This window comes from Cnephaeus nilssonii (genome assembly GCF_951640355.1).
Source record: "Cnephaeus nilssonii genome assembly, chromosome: 2".
Classification (NCBI taxonomy): Eukaryota; Metazoa; Chordata; class Mammalia; order Chiroptera; family Vespertilionidae; genus Cnephaeus; species Cnephaeus nilssonii.
In genome coordinates, this window is record NC_137073.1 from 56,435,895 (window position 1) to 56,462,696 (window position 26,802).

The window sequence follows — 26,802 nt, forward strand, 5'->3', positions numbered from 1 at the left end:
ATTTGCTTCTCACTTTACCAAGTTGAATATTTTCACACTGTGCATCAAATACCACAGGCAAATATCAAGGCAGATCAATATAAGTAATCAGAGATTTGAAGAGCCATAAACCCCATTATGATAGAAATCTGTCAAATCATAATTTATCAAATTAGAGTGCCAGACTTTGCAGCTTTCCTACACATTGCAAGAAAATTCTCTCATAAGATGCTGCTTAAGTTAAAGTAATTACTATTTAGTTCTACTGCATTGGTGTTTAAATTTTTGAAATTTTCATCCAACATGACATTAATGGTAGCAATAATAATCATAATTGTTGTTAACGTATTACAACAATTATCAAATGTTTTCTATGTGTCAGAAACTGTTCAAAGCACTTTCCATGTATTATTTCCTAGGGACCACAGTTAAATGGTGTTGCCAGGATTCAAAGCCAGGCTGCCAGCCTCGAGTCTGAAGTGTTCTATGTATATCATACTACCTCCATGGAGTGGTTTTCAATTTTTTGTTTAGACAAATGGAGAGCTACTTGGGCGTGAGGGTGGGAGGAAGCTGTAGTGTGTGCTCCTGTGCATATGTGGCGGGAAGGCTGCAGCTACTTCCTGCTTGAGGCATCCTCTATCCAACAACAGTTGGAATGCCTATCTGGGCTAGCTGAGCCTGTCAGGAGATTTCTAATACTGCTTCACAACTGTTGGGAGGAGAGTTTTCAGAATAGACTCTGAACCACCAAAGGTCATGAAGACAAGACTTTTAAAAAGAGGGGTTTTGTGATGGCTACATTCTTAGAGACACATTGAAGGCACTTAACCATGTTATTCCTTAGAACGCCAAGGACTTTCTCAGCTCTGCAAAGCTGGAAGATGTCAGTCTATGTTGCTTTTCATGAATCGTAGTGCTCACTGACACTTAACCCATAATGATGTGGAAAGCTCAACTTTAAAGGCATTTGCCAGGGTCTGGAACCAAGTGAAATTCACACCAACTGGAAGGTCCACAAAATGGTGCTGCCTTTGAAACATTCAGGTAGTTCTGGGCCTAGCATATTGCATTTCCAAAATCTGGGGGGGTCAATGAATCTGAAGTGCTGCTTCTGAAAATGCCCCGGTATTGGGCTGTGCTAGCACCCCGAACTGGGGATATGAGTGGTAGTCTCAGCTTCTGAGTATGAAGAGATTTGGAAAGTAAATGTATTTTGGGGATTTTAAGCACTTTTTTCTTAGGAAAACAGAGTAGGTTTCAGGAATGTAATGTCTTAAGTCAAACTATGGTTTTTTCATTGACACTTACAATGCCTATAAGTGATGATGATGTTTTTTCAAATTGAATAGTAACAAGCAAACACAAGTCCTGGAATAAAACAGGCTGAACTCTAATGTTTAATACTTAAATAGAACTGTATTCTAACCCGAGGCCCTCTTGCCTTTTATTTTTATGTTGTTTGGACTACAACTTATTGTCCTTAATACAGAGGTTCAGATGGATACCCCAGTCTATTCATGAAATGGAGAGGGACATACACTGCCGATTTCTAGGTATCATACTCAGGAGATGCAATTCACGGTTCTTTGGTAGGATTTGAGAATCTAGGTTTTTCAGAAGCACCCTAGATTCTGATGCAAGGGGGTGTAGGGACCACCTCTTGAGAAACACAGTTTTATTCAATAAATTTAGAATCCGTTAGAGCAGAGCTAATGTTTAAATAGGAAGAGGTAAAACATCTGGGTTCCAGTTAACATCTCATAGACACCATTAGGCCAGTCCCAAGGGACAATGCTAGAAACTTCTGTGTCAGAAAAAACAAACAAACCCACATGCTAATTTTTTTCAATTATAAATACAAATCAGCTGGGTGTTGAATAATTTATGACTTCCTGCAAAGCTGTATTGAAAACATCAAGCTGGCAGCCTGCGCCATTCCAGCCCACGCACAGGAAGATGCCATGCATGGCCATCGGTTACTTTTTGGAGATGATCTCCACATGCTGTATTATCTGGCTTTCCACATTAGCAAGTAACACGAAACACAATCAATATCACAGAGGCCACAACACAATTAAAGACAAAGAAGAGGCATCCATCGCTTGCTGGTACAGAAACCTGAAGGGAATAAGGTATTGTCCTCTAATTATGGCAGCCAGTCATGGCTAGAAATAAAGATAAATCTGATAGTTACTCCCTGAATGGAGGTCCTTTCAGAAATAACTACTTGACTTTCCAATTAAGGTAGTAATTAATGATGGAACTTAAGGAATCAAAGTCATAAGCACAGTTACAATGTACAAATCAATTGGATGAGAAGTAAACGATTCCTTTGAGAGGAAGGTAAATACCTTAATAGAAGGTAGTGTGTTATAAGTATTTCATACACTGGGAGTTTACGTACCATGTTTTTGAATTTTCAGTTTCTTTCCATGGAACAAAATGGAGAATGTTGATATAATAAGAATTTGTTACCATGAATTTTATATGCTACCATCCCCAACACGATCCAAGTATTTCTGATCCTGGTAATTCTGGCTCACCAGTTGAATGGACTGAATTTACGTAGTATTGGACCAAAACACAAAGAAATACTCCTCAAACCAATGTGATATCCGAAAACCCAAATCTGATTAACACTTTTTCTAATAATAAGTCCTTTTTATTGATGAGTTTTTTCACCATTAATTGTTATTCCCTTCAGATTTTGCTACAGTGCATTGCAGCATTTCACATTTTATTCTTCGAAAAAGCCCTACACGCACCTCCTGTGTGTTCTGATTCCCAGGTGCCTTCACCAGGTAGGGGCTGCAGTACTGAGGAAACTCTGCTCTCTGCTGGCCTCAGAGTAGATTCTAGTCTGTGAAACTTGTGAATTCTGTCTCTGACAAGAATAGCATTGCCCCTCTCCTCATGCTCTGCACTCTCTCTTGCATCAGATCGACCAAGGTCCTTCTTTTGGACTACATTTGCAATCTCTGCTACCAGGTCTGACTCTGATTCTGCCTTTTCTGTAGGATTGTATTTATGCACATGAACAACATCTTCCCTTTCTCCTAGCAGCTTGGAAAGCAGTGAATAGAAATCACCTGTGAAAAAAAGAGAAGAGATAAGGGGTGGAGGGTTGATAAAATTCCAAAGTTTACAAAATTTTGTGTCTTAAAAATAAGTGAAAGAGAAGGTTGCTCTCAAACTTTCAAGCATGGAGGGGGAAAAAAAAGATGATCTTCCAGAAAATGAAAAAATAATATGCTTCACATTTCATTTTATACACCACCTATTTCTTTCTGTTATCTCAGGAGCCAACCATACTGGAAAATCTCTATTAGCATTTTAGTAGAAACAAAATAATGCATATATGATTGTATAGTGCTTGCATTTTTCAATAAATGGTTTTCACAGTATAGTTGGATTGATTTGGAAGTTAATAGTCCATCAGATTTCTAAAAGAAAATATTATCAACAGCTATATCAGAAAACAGTTATCTTTACCTACAAAGCCTTTGAGGTTGTCTTTAAAATACTATTAAAGTATAATCCACAAGAAATTAAATGTATATTTTTGAACAGTTGCTATAAAACAAAAAATCTAACAGATATGAATCAGCTTGGCAATTGGAAAACCCGTTATATTGTGCTACTATAAGTAACTCTATTATTGACTTTAAACAATAAGTGAACAAATTCCAGAAAAATAATTTTGTGAGAAAAGAATACTTTTAAAATCAGTTTCAAAAAAAAGAGAGAAGATGTTAACAAACTAATATAATTGGAATGATTCCACACTAAAGTGTATTCCATGTCTTCCAATGCTAAAAAGTAAACTTGGATAGGATAATCTACTTCCATAAAAATAAATTATTTATAAAAGATTATGACAGATATAAAACATGCCATGGAGAGTTCAGGAGTATTTTAATCCTCATCATTTACATGTATGGCTTCAAATCCATTTACAACAGCTGTGTAAATGGGAAACATATGTATGTTCTCAATAGAAACACAAATCTGGTTTCCTAAGCCAAACCCAAAGGTAACCTATAGCTCATCCTTTTCCTTACTCTAAGTACTGCTAATAAAATTACTAATACGATGGAGTCCTATTGCTTGTTTTAATTACATTTCCAACACCATCAGGTAACATTTGTAAAATCTTTCTTATGGTCATTAGGAAATGAAAATGATGACTGATTTAGCCATGGTATATTTCACTAAAGAATATGTTATTAAGAAACTGGTATAAGGAGGATATGAAATCTTTCCAAAATGATGCTAAGAGACCCTGTCATGTTTACAAATATTCTTGGGTTAATGATTCCAAGTAGGTTTTCAATTCTTGCCCATGAAAGCAGCTTATCCCAGGTGAAATCTTCAATCAGAAAATAATTAGCAGTTAATAGGGCCAATCTCAGTAGAATGAACAAAGCAAATTACAACTCAACCAAATCTGTTAGGCCACAGTGGCATTCTGCCTCATAAAAGAGAAATTAATCCATCACTACTAAATTCTCCTGCCCCAAACACTACAGATGACGAGTTCAACATGCTGTTATACAGTGAAACATTTTACATAGAAAATAAAATACAAGACTATTTCAGGGACAGAGAAACAATATAATTTTAAAACTTGAATCAATGCCATTAGGCTAATATTGATGGAGGGACACAGACTCAGAACTAGGCATACATTCAGTTTTGTCAGTAAAAACCTAAAATCTGTGGTAATGTACCAAACACAGAGCACTCAGTTCCTCTGAAATTATCACTTACAATGATCACTGGGTTAGGACAACAAACATTTAACAATGTAACAGGCTTGGCGGCAGACAGGCTGCATTGGTCTTGTGAGAACAGAGCTTCAGAGAGGCATCCCGATAAACAGCTGCTGCATGGGACAGAGACCACTAGATGGCTATCTCTTACATTCTTATACACAAACCAGAAAGGGTTTTCCCCTCTTCTGGTGTACAATATATATAAAATCTTGACATTTAACCATTTTTATTAGTCATATCATGATCCCGATTTAGGGAATATACCTAACCTTGAGTGTAACGGATGGAGTAGAATATAAACGAAGGAAGCTTTGTGGTCTCTACCACAACCTCATCTCTCAATATTCCTTTCTTTCTTTCCATACACAAAGGACGTTCAGTTCCATCAACTCTTATATGGTGCTTCTTCTTCCTGGGACATTCTTTCTCTAGTAACCAACTCTCTGCTCAACCTTCAGCTATTATGTAGGCATCACTTATACCCAGGAAACCTTCCTTGACGATCAAATAAGGGGTCTCTATCATGTGCACCTACAGCACTCTGGTTTTCCCCTGTATTGTTATTGCCCAATATCTGGTCTATATTTCACACCTGTGTTTGAATCCAACTTTGATGCTTGGTAGCTATTCTGTGCATTTAAGCAAGTTATTTAACCTTACAAAGATAATGACAACTATCTTTAACCCTTTGCACTTGGATGTCGAGTGTGACTCGACATGGTTAGCAGTAGAACAAAGGAATCAAAAAAAGCAAACAAGTGCAAAGTGTTAAGAATTGTTTTTTAGATTTATAAAAGATCGTTAATGTAATATGCCCAGTCCAATGTATATCATAAAACAGATATTACTAAATTATCCTACCTAATAAAAGAGTAATATGCAAATTGACTGTACATCTGCTACAAAGATGGCGGCCGCCATAGCACCAGGGTGGGACACTAGTGTCCCACTCACAGGCCGCAGAGGGAGGAAGGGCTGCAGAACGCTGGGCTCAAAGCCGCCGCCCGCGCCCATGGCCCAGCAGACAGAAGCCCAGCTGACAGAAAGCGGGCAGTGGGCCGGGGGTGAGCTCTGAGCCGCCACAGCATGACTTGGGACACGCCAAGTGGACAGACGCTGGGCCAGGGAGCGATGCTGTGCAGCTTGGGACACGCCTCCGGCACAGCAGACAGAAGCCCAGCTGACAGAAAGCAGGGAAGCTGGACTGGGGGCATGCCCCTGGCAGCCCCCCGCAGTGCGGCTTGGGGCATGCCCCCAGCCCAGTGGACGGAAGCCCTGGGGACACAATGCAGGGGGTTCTCTGTGCATGAGCTGCAGAGGAAATACCTTTTCTGAAGGCCCATTGGCTAAGCTCCCTGTAAGCTGCCTCTCACAGTGTTCTTGGTAACTTGAGTAATAAGAATCCAAGAAGGCGTTCTAAGGTTTTTCCACCACACTCCTGGAGGAAAAACTAAGGTGTGCTGCTGGAGGGCTAAGAAATGTCATAACCTGCCCTAGCCAGTTTGGCTCAGTGAATAGAGCCTTGGTCTGCCCACCACAGGGTCCAGGTTCAATTCTGATCAAGGGCATGTACCTAGGTTGCAGGCTCCTCCCTGGCCAGGGCCCAGGTCAGGGCTCATGCAGGAGGCAACCAATCGAAGTGTCCCTCTCACATTGATGTTTCTCTCTGTCTTTCCCTCTCTCTTCCAAGCTCTGTAAAAATCAATGGAAACATATCCTCAGGTGAGGATAAAAAAGAAAGAAAGAAAAGAAATGTCATATCCTATGAAAGACACATCTTGAAAGTGCCTAAAGAAAGCTGTCATTTTTTTCATGGTGAAGGGACTGGAGTTCGTGTTGATGAAAACACCTTGGCGGCTGTGACAGTGGTAGCAGCAGCGGGGTGATGGGGCTGGCGCCTTCCCCTGATCAGCCCAGTCACCTCCCACAGAGGAAGGCCAGACTGCAGCTTAGGCCCGCTCCCCATCAGTAGGACATCTCCTGAGGGCTCCCAGTCTGTCAGAGGGGACAGGCTTGGCTGAAGGACCTTCCCCCAACCCAAGTGCATGAGTTTCGTGCACCAGGCCTCTAGTCCTACCTAATAAAAGAGTAATATGCAAATCGACCGTACCTTTGCTACACCCACAAGCCACGCCCACCAGCCAATCAGAGCGAGTATGCAAATAAACCCAACCAAGATGGCTACAGCCACAGAGAGCAAGGTTTCCCAGGCAACGGAGGAAGCCAAGCTTTCCGCCTGCCCTTGCTGGCCTAAGCCTCCACTCAAGCTACAAAGTTTCAATTATAGAAGGTAAACAAATCCAAACAGAAATGGCGGCAGCCACGGAGCTGGAGAGAGCAGGCCAGGGTTGCCCCCAGCAATGGAGGAAGCCAATCTTTCCACCTGCCCTGGCCGGCCTAGGCCTCCACTCTAGGCTACAAAGTTTCAATTATAGCAGGTGAATTAACCCCAACAGAAATGGCTGCCAGCCACAGAGCGAGCAGGAGGCTTGGTTCTGCTCCAGGCTACAAAGTTTCAATTGTAGAAGGTAAATAAATTCCAGATACCAGGGCCTCTGCTTGGGTCGCCAGGGGGCATGGCTGGCCTGCAAACCACCACAGGCCCCTTGCTCAGGCCGCCCCATGCCCCAAGGGAACCCCCATCCTGATCCGGATGGGCAAACCAGCTGGCCCCCACCCGTGCACCAGGCCTCTATACTATCTAATAAAAGAGTAATATGCAGATTGACCATCACTCCAACACACAATATGGCTGCCCCCATGTGGTCAATGATCCTGCCCCCATATGGACACAAGATGGCCACCACAAGATGGCCAGCAGGGGAGGGCAGTTGAAGGCGATCGACCCTGCAGGGGAGGGCAGTTAGGGGTGACCAGGCCGGCAGAGGAGGGAAGCTGGGGGCAAACAGGCTGGCAGGGGAGCAGTTAGGCATCAATCAGGCTGGCAGCGGAGTGGTTAGGGGGTGATCAGGCTGGCAGGCAGAAGCGGTTAGGGGCAATCAGGAAGGCAGGCAGGCGAGCAGTTGGGAGCCAGCAGTCCTGGATTGTGAGAGGGATGTCCGACTGCCCGTTTAGGCCCGATCCTACCTGGATCGGGCCTAAACGGGCAGTCGGACATCCCTTGAGGGGTCCCAGATTGGAGAGGTTGCAGGCTGGGCTGAGGGACACCCCCCCTCCGTGCACGATTTTCATGCACTGGGCCTCTAGTAGCTATTATAATTACCAGTGAAAGATATAAACTATAGTTGCAACAGGCACCTGCTTCAATCTATTACTTATCTAAAATTAAGTAATTTGACTGAGTGGGTTTGGTATTTGGAAAACACGATTGTGGTAGTCAGGAAAAGGAATGCAGCATAGTTAGTCACAAGAGAATCTAAAACACTACCAGTTAAACTCCAAGTTTGTAAGTTGTCTGCTTGCAATAACTTTGTCATGCCTCAAAAGGCATTTTTTCTGTTTAGTAAAGATCACACCCTATTCCCCACCATTAGCATGGAAATTCCTCCGGTTTACTTTTAGGAATATGGTGAGATCAAACTAAAAAATGAAAACACTGAAAAAATTGGCCCATGAGTTTGTTTTGTTTTAAATAAATGCTTTAAGATTATTGGATGAAAAAAAATATGTATCACCACTTTTAGACAGCATAAAATCTTAATTGTGACAGGCATTTTTATTTTTAAAATGACCAAGAACCTCTTGGCAATCTTTCAGAATATAAACTCCCATTTTCCCACATATATCACCAGTATTTCATTACCTAAAACAAGCAGCCCTTGTTACGGCTAATTGTTCTGTGACTTCTATGGGACAAGGAGAGTAAGTGCATGCTCATCAGCAGTTTAACCACTGACAAGTATGCCAACTAGCCAAACTGAGAGGGAAATGAGGAATGAAAAAATAAAAGCACTTCTTTTTAGATTTGAATGTTTTGCTTTTTGACCGAGTCATGGCTGGTCTATTTGGGTTATTGACTGTTTACTTATTACTAATCCACAACATTTATCCTGCTAGCCTTAGAGAAATAAAACGCATGACCACGGTGACCTGCTTAGGGATCAAAAATAAAGTGAACATATTTTCCTCTTACAGGACTCATCTGATTGAAAAACTATAAAAAATGACATTTTATAAAAAAAAAAAAAGAAAAAAAAGAAAATGAGGGGGTGGGGGAGGGGTGGGGAAAAAAAAAAAAGAAAATGAGACAAATATTTTCTAAAAGGAGAAATTAGAAGATAATGGCTTTTGCAACTACCACTCACACAGATCTGTATCGGAAAGCCCAACCACGTGATAAATGATCATTCACATCTGCCTATTCTGTTATTAGGAAACTTAGCTTCCCAGAGCCTTGGGGGGTATTTAGAATGGTGTTTGATAGATGAGTTCAATAAATAAAGACTTTGAGCTGCTCATAAATCATAGCAGACTGATAAATTTTTAGTGAATGGCAATACAAACAAGAATTGTATCTTCCTTAAAACAGCAAAGTGGTATTGGGAGTGCTCAAAATTAGCTAAGAAGATGCTGCTAAAGTCATTTGTACTTTATTAAGAAAAGAAGGGAGTATCCTATTTTGAAAAGAGTAAAAAAATATAAATTTTAGCTACTAAGCCTAGCCTTTGTTTCACTGTTATCATAGTTTACCAACTATTACTTTAATAAGCTTTTACAGTAAACTATTGTCATTTTTAACTTGCAGCCTTGTTCCCTTAATTTGATAAAACATGCCAATGATAAATTCATTTTTGTGAGCATAAAATCACTGTGAAATTACTGTTTCACAGAAGGGGTCTGAAGACCTTTAACTATCTGGGGTCATGAAGTGTTTTCCCTCTACAAATTGTATTTTGTCATAGTCTCCCTGCCTTGGGAATATAGTAGCTCACGATGACCTTTGAGTAGAAAGATTGATTATATGTGGGCACAAAGACTACAATGAGAAGAGTTTGGAGCAAAGTGAATAAAACATGTTAAAGGCCCTTTCTGCAGAAAAAGAAATGCTGTCCAGAGTGTAATGTACATTTACAAGGACACACTGGTTTTATAGAATTTGACTTTCAATTTTGCCTTGAGTTTTTTCCAATATATTGAATCTTCCCAACACAACTGACATAAATTTCAATCCTACAGCTATACGCTGAATTTTAAAGGAGAGGAACACTCAAATCCAGAACTCTTAAATGCAGCTGGTGAGCCTTTTAGTTTCAGCCCATATTCCTTGCCTAAACAATGTTGATACAAAGCTCATATATAAGAAACCATAATGGGAAAAAACATAAAGGGAATGTACAAAGCATGCTTTAGTTTTCTGAAAGTGTTAACCATTAACACATAAGTAAGGGACAAGTGTGTGAGTGTCTGCTCTGGAAAACTTCAACACTGTCATCTTATTCTGTACAGTCTCCTAGGATTCATTTCCTGCACCCAGAATCACTGTCTAATTGGGTTTTATTGTTTAGCTTATTGTACTTATTACATACATAAATAATTCTTCAATTACAATGCTTTAAAAGATGAGGACATTTCAATTTGTTTTGAATATTTATTAGTGTTGTTTTGCAGGCAGGCAGGCAGGCATAATCAAGTCATTCACAGAAAAGCTCACCTATAGGCAAATAGACTATTTTCAAAACAGTTCGGGCAGGGATATTATACAGCCATTAAAAAGTGTGCTTGCCAACCTGCTGAATGGGAGAAGATATTCGCTCTTGACACACAGAAAAGGAGTTAATATCCAAAATTTATAAAGAACTCATATGATTCAACACCAAGAAACAAACAATCTAATTAAAAAATGGGCAGAGGACCTGAATCGACACATCTACAAAGATGACATACAGATGGCAGCAGACACATGAAAAGATGCTCAATGTCACTAATAAGGGAAATGCAAATTAGAACCCCAGTGAGATATCACCACACACCGGTCCAAATGCCAGCAAGTGTTGGTGAGGATGTGGAGAAAGGGAACCTTCATGAACTGTTGGTGGGAATACAGATTGGTGCAGACACTATAGGAAAATAGTATGCAGGGTCCTCAAAAAAAATAAATGAAATGCCTTATGACCCAGCAATTCTACTTCTGAGTATATATCTAAAGAAACCCAAAACACTAATTCGAAAAACTATATGCATCCCCATGTTCATTGCAGTGTTTTTTATAATAGCCAAGATATGGAAGCAACCAAGTGTCCATCAATAGACGAGTGAATGAAAAACTGGTGGTATATATATATATACAATGAAATATTACTTGAACATAAAAAAGAATGAAATCTTACCATTTGCAACAGCATGGATGGACCTAGAGGATATTGTGCTAAGTGAAATAAGTCAGTTAGAGAAAGACAATTATCATATGATTTCACTTACATGTGGAATCTAAAGAACAATATAAACAAACAAACAAAATAGAAACAGACTCATACATACAGAGAACAGACCGATGGTTGCTAGAGGGGAGAGATGGGGGAATGGATAAAAAGGTGAAGGGATTAAGAAGTAAAAATTGGTAATTATAGAATAGTCATGGGGATATAAAGTACAGCATAGGAAATATAGACAATAATATTGTAATAACTATGCATGGTGCCAGGTGGTTACTGGAAATATCATGGGGAACATTTATAAAGTATATGATTGTCTAACTAATATGCTGTACACTTGAAGCTAACACAAAATAATACTGAAGGTAAACTGTAATTGAAAAATAAAATTAATAAAAATTAATTTAAAAAATTATGTTTGCCAATAATTTTTACAGTAGAAGAAATATTTAAGAAATAATACTGTTAAAAAGAAGATAAAACTATGCATATATTTAAATACTGTTAAATAATGTGCATATATGGATAATACATATTTTACACACAGATATACATATATACCCTTATTTCTAGGAATTATGTATGATTTTTATTTGCTTCTTCATACTTTCCTGTAATTTCTGCATCTTCTATAATGAATATTATTTCTAAAGTCAGTCAAGCAGTATTTTTAAAATACTTAATTAAAGCCTTATTAAAATGTTTCCCATGTTGCATGATCCAGACATCCTGACAGGTAGAGCTGTATCATATAATAAGGTCATCCAGTGTCTTCACGATTACATCTTTTGAGACAGAGTCTGAGATACAATTGCCTTACCCCAATTTTGGTCTAGAAGGCGCAAGTAAGACAAGGATGCTGCAGAAAGCTAATGTGTTGTGAGCAAGCACAGGCTGAGCTACATAGATTTGCACAACTCAGATATTTCTTTCAAACTCTAATTTGCAATCAGGATTAATATTCTGGCAAAAAATTAATAGCTAGCAATTTTAGTGATAAGAATTTCAAAGAAAATAAAATACTTAGATTGCTCCTGGGGAAACAGAGTATTAGATCAACCTGTGTTATTTAAATAGATCGCTGGTTTACTTTGAATTTTTTTCCCTCCTTGTTAGAGGTACCTAAAAGTTCCTGCCAATTTGAGGCACAGTTACATTTCTTGTTTTCAGCTTATGAAATATGAGTATTTCTCTTTTTTACTACCTTAATAAAGGTTGTGCCTTCTTTCCAACATAATGCTTATTATATACCTTCACTTTTATTCCTTCTATCTGCTTTCCAAAGTTTTAAAATACAAAGCAAAAAAAAAAATACTGTTTGTCTTATTCATGTAGAACTATATCTAATATTAAGGCACTGATTGATGGGCACAGTGCCTGCCTTGGAGTGTATGTCCTCTGATGTCTCAGATCTTTTCCTTCCTGCACCTCAACTGTTTTTTTTTTTCCAATGAGGGTTTGACACCTTCTGTGTAACCAACATAGATGCTGTTGTTCAGCTTGTGGCTAAGACAACTGAAATAATTCAGGGCTTTTATTTATTGGAGATTTTAAAATATTTAAAGAATCAATACAACCTGGAAGAGTATTTAGAACATACATTATTTTGGCCTGAACACCAAAAAAAGGCAAAGGGTTAAGTTGAGGGCTTACTTTAAAAATCCGCATACATGGCAAAATTTATATGAATAATTAGAACCCTTCTATTAGCTACTCTGTCAATTTAACTCCTGATGAAATGAATGCAAATAGACATTTGTGCAAACAAACATCACCGGGAAACACTGGATACTCTCTTGGTAATAAGTAGATTTGCCCTGTGTATTGCAAGGAGATAGATTGATCTCATTAGACTATGGACTATGGTGTATAAATACGTATCTGGTATATTTCTATACTTCTCTTTCAATTCTAGACCAGTGGTCCCTAAAGACCAGTAGAATAATACACAGGCTACAGGGGTCACTGAAATGACTTTTGGTGAGATATTTGTTTTCACAAAATCTAGGAGGTGATATTCTGATGGACCCACTAATTTCAATATATGAATACTCAGCCTATTTTCTTCAGTATGAAAATTGAGTCAGAATAATGTTTTCTTACTTCCAAAGTAAAATCACTTCATAGAATTTTTATTCATAAATAGAAAGAAACAGTTACCACAGGAAAATAATTTCTTATGTGTTCATGTAATTCTTTTCTGGAACCAAGAAGACTTTGGGTATATTTAAACTTCTTAATACTATATATGTGCTATCAAACACAAAGGGGTATAAATAAATGAATGGCAAAGTATAAAAATGTTTTAAAGGATTTGGTTTGCAGGCATATATGATACTCGCTAAATCCTATTATTTAGAAATAACAGATTAAATCTAAAAATTAATGTTCCTCTAGCAGACCTCTGTGTTTCTAATCTTTCAGAGGTTTCAATGTTCCCTTTGATCAACTCAACTAACTTCAGAAAGAAAACATAGTCTAGCCTCAATGTCCATAGGAATTTACCATTTTATAGGATGTATCTTCTAAATGGTAGCCTCATTACAAACTGCACTGCATATGTTGGTATTTGGAAATGTAATCTAAGATGACTTCAATTATTTCAAAAGCATACATTTCAAACATGTGCCGTGTCAAAATAATTCCTTTTAAGTCTGATTAAACTTCAGTACAAATATAGTTAATACTGTTAATTCTACTTTATTTGGGCTGCAATTACTGATTTCCTTACAAATATACACACAGAGTTGATAAATTTAGCTATTTAAAATTATATTCAATAGTTTAGTATAATCCTATATAATAAAAGGCTAAAATGCAAATTGACCAAACAGCGGAACAAACGGTTGCTATGAGGTGCACTGACCACCAGGGGGCAGGCACTCAATGCAGGAGCTGCCCCCTGATGGTCAGTGCACTCCCACAGGGGGAGCGCCGCTCAGCCAAAAGCCAAGGAATGGGCCTAAGCCGTCAATTGGACATCCCCCGAGGACGCCAGGACTGTGAGAGGGCGCAGGCTGGGCTGAGGACCTCCCCCCCCAAGTGCACGAATTTGGTGCACTGGGCCTCTAGTTTAGTATAAACTACTATAAAATCATCTATTTTTTTTATTCGACATAAAAATAGAAACAATTTGAGATAGTTAAGATTTGGAAACAGAGGTAAGTTGTATTTTTAAGACCACTTGTTAGAATGAGATGTTATTGAATATACTCCACATAATTTAAAATCTTTTATATTTATAGTTTACCCTATACCCCTTTCAAAGTGTTTTTTTTTTCATTTCAAAAGTCTGGATTCTTTAATTTTGCAAATACTACTAGTGCAAGAGTGATAGTTTTTATTTAATAGAATACATTTTGAAAAATTCCAATAGTTGTTTACAAAATCCAAAGTGTCAGAGATTTCTAAATGTTGATAATAGAAAAATCCTATCTATTTCCTGTACACTTTATGTTGCCATTGGAAGTGTTTGCATTAACACTAAACTAATGTTTTAAAATACATAATATCTAGGCCCCAAACAACTTGATAATATTCTTCAACACCTAACACAAAGTACTAACTTCCAAACAACTGGCAATAAACCAAGATTCCGGAGAGCAATTTCTCAGTGCCAGCATATGCAGTATTTAACATACAAGTATCAAATATTCCACTTCAAATAAGTAGAACCCAGGAAGAATGATGCCTTTACTCATCAGAGGGCAACTTAACACAAAACTACAAATGCATAAAATAAGAATCCTTCCTACCTTACTGAAGGCAGAGAAGAAAGACTTAAGAGAGTCAAGAGGTGGGTTTAATTCTTAATTTCTTTTTTTCTGGAACCTCAAATATAGTTAATGAACACATCATACTAAATATATAGGAATTTAAATGGTAAAAGTTATTCGATTTCAAAAGCAGACCTCTAATTGTTTCTAATGATTATATTTGCATCATATATAAGAGTTACAATATTAAATAAATGAAAACAAAGACAGAAAAATCTAATGGGACTAAATTACACTAATGAATTTTACTTGCAATGCAACCAGTAAGTGCAACAATTGACCATTTTCTCATAAATTACGCATTACATGAAAACAGCAATATACAATGTTGGAGGCTGATAAAGACGTAAAATACTTCAATAACTTTAGAATGTGGTTGCCTATTTGGATAATGAACATTTTTATAGGTCTAGCTACAGAAATAAGCATACATACCCTGTTCTAACACTTCTTCTTGTTTTGGCTGCTGAAGTAAAGAAGTCTTATCTTTGTTCTCTGTTTCTGTAAAGGATCAAAGAAACTGAGCATAAATCTGTAGTATATATTACATGCTCTAAGTAGTTTATTGGAAATATGCCACCAACATAAAAATATTATTCAGGGTCTTGTGTTTCATTAAAGCAACAGTATTATGAATTTACATGTAGAAGTACTCTAATTCACCCAGAAAAACTAAGGTAACCACCAGTAACTTAATAACTGGATCTACTACCCTTTCAGTCATATATAAATGATACAAAATTTTATACATGCAATAATAAAACTGCCCATATTTATTTTTTTTAACTAAATTTTGTAATATTTTAAGATTTTAAGGCACATTCTTTAAATATATCAGGATCTTAATAAATGACCTGATTGCTATGTTAACTTCTTTCATAAATTTCCACCAGAAATTATAAGTTTCTCTGGTATTTTAAGAACAAACTTGCAAAACTCAGTAAAGTCTCAGCATACTGCATTTAATAAAACAGGGTGTAGGTTTTGAAATTTTAATCTAAAAAATGACCATCAATATGACTGTTTTGCAATAATTCTGAGAATGAGACAAAAAAGGCCAAGACTAGTAATGCTTCATAAATCAAGAATTGTTCTGTGCTTGACAAGGCCCATTAAACAGATGATTGAGGGTATGACTGGAAACGATAACCATTTTCATTGGCAAACTCTAGCACTCTTTAGAACATGGTATATAAATTCATAAATTGCGTAAGTCATTACTGGCGATGGGTGGAATGAAGTGGGGAAACTAGAAAGTACAATTTAAGTAAAGAAAAATCTAAAACAATGGAATCAACCCCCAAACTAATATCTTGCATCACTAGTTGAGATTTTTCACTTTAACTGTTTTGATGGGGGCATGTCAGGAGGGAAGGAAGGATTTAGAAGAAGGAAAAGAGGGAGTCAGATTATGGGAGCACATGTGATTGTTTGAGAGAGAAGAATGATTTTAAAAATTAATCATCTAGTCAAATGAAACGCATAAGGCAACAGAAAATACAAAACCATATGTTACTTTAAATGACACCAATTTTACCTTTGTGATGTCCATGCATCATAACCATATCAGACTTCACAGGAATTGGAATATTGGCCTCTGGTGGTATGTTTCTGAACATATCCGGAGCTACATTCTGTGTACAGGTCATGAAGGAAACTGCATGCTTGGCTTCCATGTAATACATAATGTATAAGTTGCACATTTCATCATTAGATGTGCCACTGCGGGCAGAAAAAACAGACACAACAAATCAGCCAGTCACATAAAACACCTTCTAATGCAAGAAAAATGCAACCAGTAAATCTGCCAGAAATAGATTCAAAGGTGAAAATATTGTGCATTTATTTTATGTCTTTCATTAAAACCCATCCCAGTTTTCAGCACCAAAAGCACATTGTCAAAGGCAGAGTTCCACTTAACAACGCAGTACCCATTTGCAGTCACTCCATGGATATCACCAAATACTGCACATGGAAATAGCATTGGAGAAGCAGGGAGATAACTGTCTTTCCTCTTCTAAAGCCTTTTATTCTTTAGTCTTTATTCCATTTGCTAAAATTCGGATTGGGCAAAGTACTTCGCTCATGGAAAAATCTTAATTATTTACTAGGTAACAGTAAAATCCAGAACACTTAAATGTCGTATATTATTTACAAGTCTTTAAAAATGACTTTTTCCATTTAACCCTGAGAGTCCGGGAAGTTGTTTTTGCTTACTGCCTCCTCCTCCCTTGTGGTCAGGTGAATCATGAATCATGTGTTGATACTAAGACATCATAATTGTGTCCCTGATATCTGACATGGTACCTTGGCGTCGACAGCAGAGAAAAATGGGGCCTCGGATGATAGAAAAGGAAATCAGCCCCAATATCTTCGAAGGGCTCAGACCTGAATGGGATCTGCTATGCAACTGAGTGACTCGCTGTTACAAACAGATGCAACAGGGAGATGGGCATTTCCAAGAAACAGTTCCCAGCAATATAAATAATGCCTAGTGGTTTAGAAAACATGTATTTTTTCTTCCTAGGTTCACATGGGTTACTATGTATTTCTTTCTCTTCACTATTATTAGGAAGGAATTATTTACACCACCACAAAACTTGTATATACCAAGGCAGGTTGGGCACAGGAATAGTCCATGAACTCTGACAACGTTTAGCAAGCCTATGCTAATAAACGAGTTACACGGTGGACTGTTTGCAGGACAGAAATGCGTCACTGTTGATTTTTCCAGCCATGTCATGCAGCACTCACTTCCTCTCCATAGCAACAGTAATGACATCAGCAAGGGGAAGAAAAAAAAATCTTTTCCAAACAGGGATGTGGTTTCTCTCAGCTCTGAAAATTGAGAACCCCTGAAAGGCCACAGGCATGAGCCCCTGCCCTTGGGAAGCTCTGTTGATGCTTTAAAAATAATTTGGCTTTTCACTCTCTGAATCTGATACCTGTAAATGTACTTGTCCCTCCTGTGGAATGTAAGCAAATGTTGAAGTGCAACCCCAAACAAACACCTGTTCCCCACACATATCTTCAGGTGTCAAAACACCATTCCTAAGAGTTACATTTTAACAGCCTTGGAGGTGGTTAGAAAATTGTGTGCTCTACAAGGAATAGCTGGTGCTAAAGTAATAAATCAGAGCCTCTCACTATAATGCCCTCCCTCCCCTGTTCAAAATGAGGAAAAAATGTTCAGATCAAGAGAGAGAAATGATGGAAAAGAATTTTAAATTGTGGTTCCTGCTTAGAAAACCTTGAGTTATCTAGCAGACAAGGAAAGCAAAATAATCATATAAGCTTCTCCAATTAATGAGAGAAAAAAATTAATAACTATATAATAATAAATAAACTTGTAGCTGATCTATGGACAGATCCATCCATATTTTTTCTGCTTGGGAATACCATGCCCATGTTTGCTCTAAACATGTGATTTAGTGATACAGCCTTATCTACTCACCAATGTAGTTCATTTAAGGTACTAATTCCTATTTAAAATAGAGTTAACCAAATAATTTAATAATCTTTGCTATTACAAAGAAAATTTCATTAAAGAGCTGAAAAGAAAGTAATATTTTATTCCTTTCCATCTGTAATTAAACTTTTAGTCAAGCTAACTTTGAGCTCTTATCTGAAACGATTATATCCTAAACATGGGTGGATTCCAGTCATTTTTAATGCTAGAGTTTGCCTATTTTATTTCACATTCATCATTCTTTCACTCAAAAGAAGACAGCAACCCCCAAACCTGACTTTAGCCAGAGAAATTGCTTTCAGTATTCCTACAGGAGAATTCTGACACCCCAGCCCTTATTTTCCATAGAGAACAATTCTGTAATTCAACTCTGTGAATCTGAATAACTATTAACATGAGGAAATATGGAGGGAGACTGTGTTCACACATCTGCCCTGACTCCACTGAATGGCCTTTTAAACATTCCCTAACGCTAGTGTGATTCTCTAAATGATGATTGCGGGCATCACTTATATTCCAAAATTACAGTGTGCATTCCTTTCACCTTCTTGCATAATAAAGGCCTTTGGGGATAAATACTTCTTTATGCCAGCTAGTTTAAATCTGACAAAGGGTGGCGAGCCTGGACATGGACTTCAATAAATATTTGTTAAATGAAGAAAGAATGAATAATCTATCTTAATAAATGTTTACAAATTACTATGGCATAAACTGTTAGCCCTGATATATACTATACTGCCAAGTCAGGTCAATTTTGCAAACTCAACTGATCTATGGCATTTAAAAAAATATTTCTATCATCTATCTATCTATCTATCTATCTATCTATCTATCTATCTATCTTTCATCTAGCTACCATCTATCTAGTATCTAATTGACTGATCCATCCATCCAGGTTCATGAGAGTTTCTATAAAAAGTAATTATTTCACATTATAATGATATATAATAGATATTTAAGTGCCAAGTGTTCTGAAATGCACCATTTAAAAACCCCTAGATATTACTGTACATATACCTTGACTCTGTCTCAGACAGTGACCCTCCTCTTTGATGATTCACCCATTCCTAGCCCCTGTCCCTTACTAGTATACTCAACAGATGTGGGGCTTAAAAATAATCAATGATGGGTACTACTAACTTGGGAAAGAAACTGCAACATTTTAAAGAAGTTATTTTACACAACTTTTGTTTCCTAAGATGTTTCATGGTGGCTTTAAACTTATACATTAAGGAGTTATTGATCATATAACTATCTTTGCATATAATGCATTTTTAATGACTGAAGTGTTGTGCTTGGTATCTGTGCATATTCACTAGACATTCTTATATAGACATGAAATAACTAGTTCCACATGAATAATATGATTAACAAAACTGACCAATTCTTAAGAATTAATTTTAAATTTTAGCATATAAACTTTTAGGCAAATTAGCTCACTTAGTTTAATTGGCTGACAATCAAATTCTTTTTTTTGCTTGTTTAAACTTGACTAAACATTCAAAATAAATTTAGGTGTTAGGTTAAATATAAAATATGTAATGCACTCAGGTGTGGAATATTGTTTCCTCATAGGTTAATTAATACTATGTTGTCAGTTTATACATTAGTACAATTTTGTCTAGGAGATACTATTCATATTTACTAATTTAAAAGAAATATACTATACTTGGATTAAAAATGTTACCATTAAGTATATTTATTGATCTGTCTTGTCTTAAACCCACCTATTTTTAAATGGTTTTATTTTGAGATAAATCCCAGGAATGGAAAATCAGTCCTTATTTTTTAAAGTGTGTTTTTGTGGTGTTTTTTTTAGTTAACTATGATTGTTCTAACTAGGCAACATTTTCTCCAATCCAGTTGAGATTAGCTTGTATTGGGTGGAAGAATCACTCAAATGTAAATCTTCCGAGTAGGCCACTGATGATACAATTTTCCTTTAAAACCTAGTTTCCAGATGGCTGCAGCATAAGGGTAAACACCTGAAGTTGATACTTCACCCAGTGCATGGAAGGGGTATCTACTGACCCCAGACTACCTTTGGATACGTGGCGTTTGTGCTACTAGTAAGTTGGCTTCATGTTCAGGACTCTAACACATGGGTTGAGGGTAGAAGGGAAGGGAAAAGAGGGAGAGGAGAATTACAGAGTATCATTTAATTTAATAGACATCATAAAATACTAGTTTTCTTTTTTTACTGGTTACATTCTCACTGTGATTCCATAGTAGCCTATGGTAGTGGTATCCATTACTTTACACAACAGAACACTGCTGCTATTACCTTTCTAACACTAAAAAGCATAGTAAGTGCTATAGGAACGTTAGGCATTATTATGAGAATTTTATTCATATGTACATTTATTCAAACTTGTCTTACTAGTTTACTAGTATCATTCCACTGGAAGAAAAATGCTTCTTTAATATAAATTAAATATTCAGATTATGGACTTGCTCAATAACTTAATTTCCTGTAATTTCTTTGTTCCATTTATCTTACAAAATGGCATTTCCTTTGGCCCACATGATATTTACAAAAAGACAGATTAGCATAGTCATTTTCGGATATTATTTTAAAGCAAAATGCACACTATAAAAAAGACAGAATTATTCTTAACTCATGGAACTGCGAGAGGCCTGCAGAGATCACTTTGTTCTCTCATTGTGGTATACGAGGCTTTAATTTCTGTGGTTAATACTGCCTCACCGAGGATACTCAACGGGTAGAATCTGACCAAAATTACAAGATCCCCCACCCCACCGCCAAATTATAAAGGGATGCCCAAGCAAGACATTCTACTAACTCCACACTTAAACTTGCAGACTAACACATAGAATGTGTTGAATGGGTTATTTTTACTACTTGGTGTACCTATTACAAAGGTTGATAAGATAACCAGTGGCATTTAAGTAAAGTTCCTGGGGCTCTACAGTAACATAAATCAGAGAACAACTGATCAACATCTTCTGAATTATATTACTTCACATATTTAAAGGCTGTTAAGAGGTGAATTGTCAGACTCCTTACATCTAATTACGTCTATTTTGTCAACCCTTTTCTTACCATTACCATTTCATGTAATTCAATCATGTTATTGCTTTCCTCAAGTCTCTTTCCCAAATTTATCAAATTTATCCAAAAGTAAAGGTGTTGGAAGCTCCTTGTTTAATATATAAATTAATAATTTAAAAATTTACTTTTAGCCCTAAAATTGGTAGTTAGTGATATATAAAAACTCTTTTAGAGTAACTAAAAAAAAATGCTACTCCACCATCTCAGGTGTCTTTTTCTTTTACGTGTATCGGTACTTTTTTCTTTTCCCCTGACAACCGACACCTAGTACTGTCATAGAGAATCATCTTCGGTGCATCTCATGCTTGTTTTCAGATGTCTACTTTCTCTAAGTTCTCACGGATCCAAAGATAAATGCTTTAATTCCTGCTTCCAGGTGGCATCAATAAATATTTTATAACTTAGTTTAACATGGAAGGGAGGCTCCTTGTTTTTTTTTCTAAAAAAAAATATGAAAAGGGCCTTTAACCTTCATTTTTAATTTTGGCAAAAATTTTTGAAAGAGTTCACAGTGCCTTGAAATTTTAGTTAGTGTTATAAAATATACTTATTTCAAGGAGGCTCAGTATTTTGAAAAGTATTTGATAGTCTGACATTCTCTTTTGCAAAGTGCTGAGTATTATTATTCTCATTTGGTATAATAAACTGGAAACATTAAATATATGGAAGTTTTGACAGGAAGAAAAAAATCATGGTTGTGAGTAATTGGTGTGCACTAACCAAGTGCGGAAACCATATATTTGTCTAAGTTTGAACAGGGCAAAATGACACTTGAGGGGGCAAAAATTCATAATCATTATATTTTTCTTTAAGATGAGTAATATAAACTCGGTGGTAACCGTACTAATGTAGAGGCACGATATTGAAGGTCTTGAATAAGCAGGAAGAAATGAAGCATAAAAAAACAACAACCATGTTCTAGAGTTTATCCAAATCAATCAGTTCTAGAATGATACAATGCTATAGTTTGTTGTAGTTGTTCATTATAAAAAATAACGCAATTCGCCGAAACCGGTTTGGCTCAGTGGACAGAGCGTCGGTCTGCAGACTGAAGGGTCCCAGGTTCGGTTCCGGTCAAGGGCATGTACCTTGGTTGCGGGCACATCCCCGGTGGGGAGTGTGCAGGAGGCAGCTGGTCGATGTTTCTCTCTCATCGATGTTTCTAACTCTCTATCTCTCTCCCTTCCTCTCTGTAAAAAATCAATAAAATATATTTAAAAAAAAATAACGCAATTCATTCACAAAGGTAACTGTCACCTATAATCATGCCTTGTCCCAATAAAAGCTTTTTAAACAGTGAAATCTGCAGAATCATACCCAATGTGTGTGGCTTCTGTCCTTCCTTCACCAGTGAATACACATCTTGCTGCTAATATGTCACCGAAACTTACATCTACTGGGTGCTCCACGGGGTAGAAAGCCTGCCAAGAATCAAACATGAAGATTCATTAAAATTACCAATAAAGTCCAGAAACACTTGCTTTAATAACATGAAACTTGGAGCATCCTGGGTAGAAAGTATGAAGAGACACACCTTCACCCCACCTCCACGCCCCTCACCAGCACCACCATGCTTAGAAATATTAAGAGAACTGATAAGAACACCACCAAGTTCAAAGTTGTATAAAACTAAGTTATACACAATAAAGGTAGATTTAGAGATGTTTAGAGTCTAGAGAAATTCACAAGGGTCCTATGAGAGCTTTTAAAATTGCTATTTGCTGCTTACTATTTTTTGTCTTCAAAATTAAACTAGATTCTACACACCTGTGGCAGTTGGGGGCTCTGGCGTCCAACCAGCGCCCACTGTCCATTTCTTACTCTGTATCCACTTACTACCTTACCTGAAATGAACACAAATTATAATTATGTAATAGAATGAGGTATTAGAAAAATAAAATCATCATTTGCTTTCTTAACTCAAAATAAAATCTAGATATTTTCAGAACTCCAAATGCAAGGTGTTTTAATGAAAACTGAATGATGAAAAGTCATACAGAATTTCAAAATATTGAGCAAAATCACTTTCACCGAAACAGATTTAATGTCAATTTGCATTTTATATTTTTAGTATTAGCAAGCACAATGGTAAATATTTATAATTTAACAGGTAGTTTAATGTTCTTACCTAAATGATGAGTGTGAACTCTATAGGCAAAGACATGCATTGGATAATTATTATAATGACATGAAATGTCAGAATTCACCACTGTTAGAAATAAAAACAAAGAAAAAAGTCACCATTCAACTCTAAAAGTATGTACAAGATATTCACAAGCTGCTAGGCATGGGGCTTTTCTTAAGAAGTAAACGCACTCGCATATACAGCAGACACTAAGCACTCATTATGTAACAGCCACTTTACTAAGATGAGTTCAAATCCCTTTGTCTTCACATTTTATAACATTCATAAACAAAATGACTAGGGCCAAATCAAAATATCTTATCAATGAAAATAATGGCTTAGTTTGTTACCTTTATCATAAAATTTGTACAGTTGAAAGGCTTAAACATTGTTTTTCTTAATTCATTTTATTTTATTATTTTTTATCCTCACTCGAGGATATGTTTATTTATTTATAGAGAGAGGAAGGGAAAAAGAGATAGACAGAGAGAGAGAGAGAGAGAGAGAGAGAGAGAGAGAGAGAGAGAGACAGAGATCATGTGAAAGAGAAATATTGATCAGTTGTCTCCCATATAAGCCCCGACCAGGAATCGAACCCACAACCTAGGTATGTGACTTAACTGGGAATCGAATGTGACCTTTTAGTGTACACAATGATCCAATCAACTGAGCCACCGTCCAGGGCTGTTTCTTTTATTTTTAAAACAGAAGAAATTTTGAAAATTTGATTGCAAACACCTAAGACATCTAGATTCACAGTTCCTAATGAGAAGGGGCCATTCTATATACTTTTCCTTCCTTAGAGTCTAATGCATAGTAGCTATTCAATAAATGCCTTTATATTAAGCAAGTGAACAGTTACAATGGGACCGTATTTGTCATTAACTTTAAAAGATTCCCAGTAAATCAAATGAAAAATATTTAATACGGCACTTTCCTCAGAAGATCAGACACAATGATAAATAATATTTTACTTATTCCAGTAGTTTTTTGTAAATTTAGGAGAATCAGCTATTATCCCCATTTTACAGATGGGGAAATAAACCCAATACTGTATATCTAAGTTCAATGAACTTGGATAGGGTTTTCTTAGGAGCAGCTTTTAACTTTAATGCAGATATGTTTTTCCTGATATCAGTGGAGTCTCTTGGCATAAATTAATTAAATAATAATAAATAAAGCACTTTTCAAAGCAAAAAAAAAAAAAAAGCTTGCTAGTTTCTTGATTTTTGAACATAATATTCTTTGCAGTAGTTTATTACACAGTATTTTATGAAATTTATTTTTGGCATCTAAAAAATAGGTGATTGATTTCTAAAATACTAGTACTCAAGATTTATTCTTTAATTTATACAACCCATTACCTACCCAGGGCCTCAATGCTGAACATCTCAATAAAATAATGGAAAACAATAAACTACTGTGTTAGAATCATGTAAAAATCTATTTTTAATTCAAGGGTAATAAAGAATTGATTTATTTTTCAGGGACTTAAAAGTACCAGTCATTTCAAAAGTTTATAAAAAGTATACACTAACTCCACTCCTATAGATTAGGTAATGAGGTAATAGTAAATACTAAAAGGCCATTACTCACCTTTCTCTCCTGCTGGTATAACAGTGTCAACAGACATCATAAGGTACATGCCAGCAATTAAGGGCTGTCTGCAGAAAACAGTAATATTTATTTCATCTACTTGAAAAGTCAAAACTATTGCCTTGGAAAAATAATGTACACTTCAATATATTAGTCTATAAAATATAATTCATGTGAAAATTAAAACAAGATAATATTTTAAAAAGGTAGAATTTTTTTCTGAAAAATAACGTATTTTCTTGGGCAAATAGCTTAATACACATATTTATGGCGTGGTGAATGTGGCACCATTTAAATGGGCAGCATTTAAATGGCTCCTGAGATGGTTGATTGTATCAATGTGGCTAGGTTTAGTGACCAGCTGTTTGGTCAAATACTAGTTTGGATATTGCTGTGAAGGTATTTTTAGATATTATTAATATTTAAATCATTGACTACGAGTAAAGCAGATTACCATCCACAATGTGGGTATGTCTCTTAAGAGAAGAGATTGAGGTCCCATGAAAAGAAGGATTTCTACCTCCAGACTGCCTTTGAACCCAAGATGGCAAAACTGACTCTTGCCAGAATTTCCAGCCTGCCAGACAGCCTTTCAGATTTCAGACTTGCCAGTTCCCAAAATTGTGTGAACTAAGTTCCTTAAAGTAAATCAATCTCAATCTCTCTCATGTATATGTAAAGAACTTACAAGCATATATGCATAACCCATGGACACAGATAACAGTGTGGTGAAGGTGGGGGGGTCAATGGGGAAAAAGAAGAACATCTGTAATACTTTTAACAATAAAGACACATTAAAAAACACACCATTATTTTGGTTCATTTTCTCTGAAAAACACTGACTAATATACCTCCCAATGATTCCCAGCTTTCGTATTCATGCCCCTGTCTAATCCTCTTCCCTTGAGTTTAGGTTGACCTAGTAACTGAACCCAGTAATTAGTTATTTCTAACGAACAGAATATGGCAAAAGTGATTTCGTGGGTTGTTGTTTTTTTCCCCCCACAGGAGTCAGACTATGAAGATTTGTGGCCAACTGTTTTCTTTACCTATCAGACATTCATTATTTAGTAACTTATGAGATTAGGCTATGAAAAACACTCAGCCTGCCACCCTGCTTTCTCCCTTGCTGGCTGTGATGGAAGCCAGCTGCCACGTTGTTGTGAGTTGCCCTGTTTAGAGTCAACATCGCAAGGAAATGAGGGAGTGCCCTAGCCAACAGCCAGAGAAGAACTGAATCCTGTAACAGCCAAGTGAGTGATTTTTGAAGTGGCTCCTCCCGGTCCAGCCCCCAGATGAGTGATATACTGACCAACAGTGAGACTACCAGCCACAATTAGGATGTGCCCAGATTCTTGATCCACAGGAAGCAATAAGTAATTGTTGCGTTAAGCCACTAAATTGAGGGTAATTTGTTGACAACAGATAACTAAACACAGTGGATTTCCCCCTTTCATGCTCTCAAAGATCTCAAAAGCTGTCACTCAGCTAAGATAACTAGAAGTACTTACGGCAGGCGTGTGAGATGTAAGGACACACCAGAACAGTCCTTGTGATTATCTGAAACACACATACAAAATACACATCCTAAATATGAAAACATGCAAAATAAATCTCAAAATAAAACATTTTAAAAGATTATAACTCAATACTAACAAAAACTATGTTTCATTT

General features: G+C 36.7%; 1 protein-coding gene across 11 annotated transcripts in view; it reads right to left on the reverse strand.

The window, feature by feature from the left end:
* The window catches only part of PAM (peptidylglycine alpha-amidating monooxygenase), a 267,335-nt gene that overhangs the window by 37,958 nt on the left and 202,575 nt on the right, over window positions 1–26,802 (reverse strand). For 6 of the 11 annotated variants that reach the window (XM_079786765.1, XM_079786768.1, XM_079786767.1 and 3 more), the window contains exons 9-16: window positions 26,640–26,688; window positions 25,129–25,196; window positions 23,536–23,616; window positions 23,175–23,251; window positions 22,725–22,828; window positions 16,403–16,587; window positions 15,301–15,366; window positions 2,748–3,071 (exon numbers count right to left, since the gene is read on the reverse strand). In XM_079786765.1, coding sequence (XP_079642891.1) covers window positions 2,748–3,071; window positions 15,301–15,366; window positions 16,403–16,587; window positions 22,725–22,828; window positions 23,175–23,251; window positions 23,536–23,616; window positions 25,129–25,196; window positions 26,640–26,688 — 954 coding nt within the window. The remainder of the gene's footprint in view (window positions 1–2,747; window positions 3,072–15,300; window positions 15,367–16,402; window positions 16,588–22,724; window positions 22,829–23,174; window positions 23,252–23,535; window positions 23,617–25,128; window positions 25,197–26,639; window positions 26,689–26,802) is intronic. The other 5 variants (XM_079786764.1, XM_079786763.1, XM_079786772.1 and 2 more) reach the window with 1 other exon arrangement.